At 42.3% G+C, this 6,000-nt stretch overlaps 1 protein-coding gene across 5 annotated transcripts in view; it reads left to right on the top strand.

Moving 5' to 3' along the window:
- myo1b (myosin IB) overlaps positions 1-3,783 on the top strand; it is a 52,576-nt gene extending 48,793 nt beyond the window's left edge. For all 5 annotated transcript variants that reach the window (XM_063496697.1, XM_063496698.1, XM_063496699.1 and 2 more), the window contains 6 exons: positions 77-211; positions 339-445; positions 562-694; positions 1,085-1,237; positions 1,450-1,580; positions 1,665-3,783. In XM_063496697.1, the coding sequence (XP_063352767.1) occupies positions 77-211; positions 339-445; positions 562-694; positions 1,085-1,237; positions 1,450-1,580; positions 1,665-1,797 (792 nt within the window). In that variant the 3' untranslated portion in view covers positions 1,798-3,783. The remainder of the gene's footprint in view (positions 1-76; positions 212-338; positions 446-561; positions 695-1,084; positions 1,238-1,449; positions 1,581-1,664) is intronic.
- Positions 3,784-6,000: the final 2,217 nt, after the last annotated feature.

Raw genomic sequence — 6,000 nt, forward strand, 5'->3', positions numbered from 1 at the left:
ATTTTTCTTTTTTAATGTTAAAGTTTAACATGATATTAAGAAACCAAAGATGATTTTCTTGTCTGTGTGTGTCCAGATACAGAAATACTTCCTGGGCTTGAAGAGCAACATGCCTTCCATGTCACCCATAGACAAAAAGTGGCCGGCCAGGCCGTACGGCTTCCTGGATGGAGTCCACACAGAGCTCCGGAAAATCTTCCATCACTGGAGGGTTGGTCACAAAAACCGACCACATTCAGCCATATTAAAGAACCATGTTTTGTCTTTGCATTTCTTCACATACTATAATAACTGCATATACATCAGAATATAACTGAATGAATTTGTCTCTTGTTCAGTGCAAGAAATACAGGGACCAGTTCACCGAGGAGAAGAAGGCAGTGTATGAGGAAAAGCTAGAAGCAAGTGAGATCTTCAAGGATAAAAAGGCGCTCTACCCAAGCAGGTAGCTGAACATCACTGCCATCAAGTGCCCCTTTTCATTTTATAGGACGATAAAAGCAACGTCTAGTCACATGATCAGTGTAAAGTGGAGTCTTGTTTTCCTGTATTGTGTGTCAGTGTGAGTCAGCCTTTCAAAGGAGATTACCTGGAGATCAGCAAGAACCCCAAATATCAGAAACTCAACAGTGCTGTGGACGAGAAGGTCCTGCTGGCCGACGTGGTCAACAAGATTAACAGGGCGAATGGCAAGGTCAGAAAATGCGCACACACACACCACAGTATTTACAGCCCATTTAGTTTGTATGCAAGCTGGAAAACCTAAAACAGGAAGTGTGATTACACAGCGACTTTGTGTGTTTAGAGATTTTCTGCAATTTTCCACAGTGAAGCAGAGCCGCCGTTTGTTGTTTTGATGTATATTTCAACACCTTACACTTTGAGCTGATGTTTTTTGACATCATAACAACTGACAGCATTTTTCTTCCAGCAGATATCAGACATTTCTGGACAGGTCTGCTATGTTGTAGCTCTGAGTTTGGAGCTCACAAACATTTAAAAATGCATTTAAAAAAACATGTAGTTTTCCCCCCGATAGAGGGGAAATGATAGAGGGCTAAAATGTTAGCTTGCATGTTTGCAGGGAACGCCACGGATCTTCCTGCTGACCAAGAAGAACTTTGTCCTGGCGGACCAGAAAACGGGCCAGGTGAAGGCCAGCATTCCTCTGCCAGACGTCACTAGCGTGTCGGTCAGCACGCAGAAAGACGGCTTCTTTGCTCTCAAACTCAAAGAGGTGAGAAGAGACACGATCGTGTAGTTGAGTAGAATTATGAAGCCGTTGTGCTCTGGCTCGTTGAAGCCAAAGTTATTCAGGCACTGAGCTTCTCATTTAGCTCGGCGGGAAGCGAATAAAAATGTCTCTAAGTGACGGACCGTTCCTGTAAGGCCAGACGAGACACCAAAGTTTATTAAAAGATCTTAATATGTGACTTTCTTCTACTGCAGGGTTCGGCTTCAGCTGTCAAAGGAGATTTCTTGCTCAGCAGTGAGCACCTTATTGAAATCATCACCAAGCTCCATCGCATCGGGGCGACCGCCGCAGACCGGGAGAAACTTAAAGTTGACATCTCGGATGAGTAAGAGCAGTCGCGCTGAGAAAGGTGATATTTCTTCTGCGCCGTCGATGTTTTGTGACGTGGCTGATGTTTTCTGTGTGGCAGGTTCCTGGTGCAGTTTAAGCAGGACAAAGTATGCGTGAAGTTCATCCAGAGCAGCCCGAAGAACGGCAACAGCGTGTCCTGCAAGCGCAAGAACAACCGCCTGCTGGAGGTGTCGGTACCCACATCGCCATAGTGAAGTCTCCACTGCTGTCGTTGAGCGCTCAGTCTGGCGGCGACTAAACATCAAACCATCACCCTCCCCCAAAACTCTGGACTCAAAAGCCGTCACACCAGTTTCCCCTCTGAGCCCAAAAATGTGCAGTTATTTGGCTTTTTGTTCTTATCAAATTTCCTAAGGCACAGGTACAGATGTAACCACGCACCACATTGTTTGTTTGGTTTTTTTGGCATAGAAAGCCCTAATCTGGGTTGCATGCCACAGAAAATTATTAAAATGTTTCACTGGTGTTTTGTGAACCTGGTGCGAAGAGTTGACGCTGGTGCAAATCTTGTTAGTGCACAACAGACTTCTATATACCAATGGTGATGTTGACAATGATTGTTCTGTCTGTACGGTAAATTAGAGACGTTTGTGACGAGCTCCACAGATCTCGACTCATCTGCGTTTGAGCAGCTCTAGCTTTAAAAAGATGGCTTCAAATTTGAGATGACCCCGAGGTCTTTTGGGGTCAGCCTGTCGGATTTTGTTCTCTGATGAACGTGAATACTGCACTTGCTTTCACCTCTGCATAACAAAAAGAGGATGACCTGAAAATGTATTTGATTGTATGTTGTATTATTTTCTATATATTTTTTTTCTCAGAAAAAAGGTGGACAGCTGCAAAGTCAAATGTAATGTGCTTGATTTATTGTAAAACCCCATTTGTATCCATTCTATGTGCCATTGAACAGGTCCTGTGACTTGTCACGTGTCAGCGTACAAACACAAACGTTGTTCCCATTCATGTCGAGCTATTCAAAGGGTCAAAAACCTTTTCGAACGGGGAGCGTTGACCTGTAGTGCCACTGTATGTTTTGATGAGGCTGCACATGTGATAAATTGCCATTTCTCAACACATTGCAGTGTGCATTGATTCTCAAGCTTTGTTCTGCAGAGATTTCCTGCACTCATATCACAGATTTCCATATATAAATTAAAAGAAGCCCCCCTGAGCATTATGTGGGACTGACCAAAACAGAAAGATGCCCAACCAAAGGATTCATTCCCCTGATCCAAAGCTTTCTGTGACGCAAACCCTTGAACTGAATATTTTTCGTGCAATAAGTAAAACCTTTTGTCTCAATTATTCTCTCTCTGGTAAAACAGCAGTGAGGACCCATAGCAGTTGCCCTTCCTGTGCCATAAGCTGTACATAAGCTTTGAAGGCTGTGGCCCTGACTCGGACAAAGGGCAGTTTAGTATCTTTATTTTAATTGCTGTATTTGTAAAATTGCTGTTTCTGCCACTGAAGTTTGAGGAGGTGTTGTGCTCCGCCCACTCGCTCCTAATGTGTTTTTTTTCTTCTTTTTTTTAGGAAAGACCAAATATTAAATGACTGCAGATCCTTGATGAATCAGAAAGAATGGGCAAATTTGGGTTTTTTACAACTTTATAGAAATCGTATTTTAAAAAAATCTGGTATTCAGTCATTTATACACGGGGAACATTCGAGTGTCAAGAAGCGAGAGCTCTATTTTCAGGCACGTTGACTATTTTTCGGATTTTCTGGTAGCGCGTTTTGTACTTTCGGTGAATGTGCGAGGGAATGACATAAATTAGCTCTTGATGGCTTTTGCAATCCAGGGTATCGTGGTCTGTACGTGAAAATTGATTTTGTTTTCTTTAATGTAACGCACGACACAGGGACCTGAGAAATCAGCTGTTGACCCTCACGTGGGAACAGTTGGGCTGAATTCCAGTTTTGATGTATTTTCCTGGCTACGCTGCTTTCAGTGCAGTTTTAGGGTTCTTCCTCCCCACTCTCTCTCTCTGAATCGTTCTTCTCTGTTTTGTATTTGAACAGTTGCTAGAAATGCAAAATGATGTCTGCATTATTGTGTGCCTAATGTTAACCTGTGCAAGAGACAGATCATGGAAATGCTTCAGTAGAACTCAATGTAACATTTACAAGTAATCTTTTTTAAATTAAATAAAAGTCAGTAATTAATAAATGTTATTCTGGGACACTCTTTGCATTATTTTTGTATCCAGTTATTTCCAAAGATACTTGCCTTTATTATCTAAACCAGTATATGGTTAATACTTCAAATCAAAAAAGGCTTTTTTATATCTAACATACCACGTGCAGGCAGCTTTCAGTCATCCGTACATCACGCTATTAAGTCTCACATTCTTTTAAAGGGCCTTGGTTGCTGTTTATCATCAGTATGAACTGGGCTTTATCTTGGTATACGAGTGTTTAGGGGGGGTTAGTAGCACTGAGGCTGGACGGCCAAGCCTTATAGTCAAGCAGCTGGCCAGATGTTTTCCATCACATCTGGGGAGAGCTGTCCTAGGGTTAAATTCCGCGGCTTTGGGAGAACTGCCGGCAACAGGTCTCTAGAGAGCAGCCCTCAGATTGAACACAGAGTGGTAAAAATAGCATACCATTTTGGGCTGCCTAGTACCCGGTTCCCACCACTCTGCAGGCTGGGAAACGGAGGCGGAGTCTGAGCCTCCCACTGAATATTCAACCCTGAGTGAGATCTCAGAGGAATTGGACAGTGCACGGTCCCATCTCCTGCAGAACCTGAAGCTGTTGAACACTGAGCAGGTCTGACCGGTTCCTCCGGTGGATTCTGGACGTTCACTGTTTTTGTCAGAAACGGTGCACAGGTGGGGAAATGTGGGACCTACCTTCATTATTTTTATATAAAGGCAAACTTGTTCACTGGTGGGTAGCATATTGGGGCAATCGGTGTGTACAGGCAAATTATGCCAGTTGAGAGATGAGATAGTCTCTAGCGACATCCTGTGGTTATAAGGTGACATAACCATGAAAGCTGTGACGTGCAGGCAGAAAATGAATGCTGAGTTATGGATTTTCACTGATTCATGAATCCATAATAACATAAATTCTAATGTCTGATTTTATTTGTAAGTTTTTATGAAAAATGCTGATGTCCTCACAGACTTCTCTGTAATCAACAGAGTAACGCTTCAGTGTTTGCTCACTGAAAGGAGAGAAATACTTAAATAACTAATTTATCCACCTTTAATGACGCAAACTGTGCAGGACTCATTAGCAAACCTGATGTCTGATCGCAGTGGCAGGGATCCAGTGGCAGCTCTAATGCTGCTGGCAGTAAATAAAAAATGTAAGTGTACTGTGTTATAAACCTGACTCACTCCTGCACAGGTTCTTGCTGCATCATCATTCTGCTTTCTGTGTGCAACACTGCATGCTTGCTAAGTGTGCTAAGAGCGTAACCACCTCATGATCAGATGTGTTTTAAGGTACATACTCGTCACACACACATCGTGTCCTGTGGGAGAAGTCCTTCTTGTCTGGTACTGGTCTGAGATGTGTTGCTCTCTCATACAGAATAACCGCTCACTCCTGATTGCACTGCATGAGGAGAAAGCGTCTAAAACATGGTCTGAGTCCTGATGCTAAGATAGAGCTCACCTGGCAGCAGTCAAGATAAACGGGAGCCTTGAACAATGTTGACGGCACTGATGATGCCTTGTCCTCTTTTCTGTTGCATTTGCGGCACAGATTTCTTTCAAGTATAGAGAGCTGACTCTTAAATATATCAGCTTGGTTTGTTCACAGCTTCTTCTCAGTCTGGCACTGACAGCTGAAACATCTCTGCCTCCTACTGGAGCTGTGCAGCTGTTTGGTAAAGACACTAGGGGGCAGTCAAAGCCACCGACTGAAGCCAAAGCTAACCTCTCTTGTAGATCTCTCACTGGTTTCTACAGATTTAACATTTACAAGTTGAAAGCAAAGAAAGTTTTTTGAATCTTCGAGACTTTTTGAAGTGACCATGTCATTTAGGGTGGACCCCATACACGAAGTAACTCGCAACACGACATAATGACCATAAGTAATAAATAGAGAATTGATAATGAACCTTCAGTTAATAGTTACACAGTAGTAAAATCATAACTAATAATGCTTACTGATTAGTAAATGATTCATAGATGATGTGTGTAATGCTTGTTTTAAAGAACAAATAATTATCCTTTGATTGTTTTTGCTTTTATTTTCTATGTTTGATTAGGCTGAGGCACCAAAAGTATTCAATAAGGTTTAGCTTAAAATATAAGATCTTATGACTGAGACTTGTCTCACTATTTGTTATTTTATTATTCAACCCATTTACTAAGGTCCCACTATAAAGGTAGTATTTCAAAGGTGGAAATAACCTCATCATGCAACCATTTATCCAT

The sequence above is a fragment of the Pelmatolapia mariae genome, linkage group LG16_19 (genome assembly GCF_036321145.2).
Source record: "Pelmatolapia mariae isolate MD_Pm_ZW linkage group LG16_19, Pm_UMD_F_2, whole genome shotgun sequence".
Taxonomy (NCBI): Eukaryota; Metazoa; Chordata; class Actinopteri; order Cichliformes; family Cichlidae; genus Pelmatolapia; species Pelmatolapia mariae.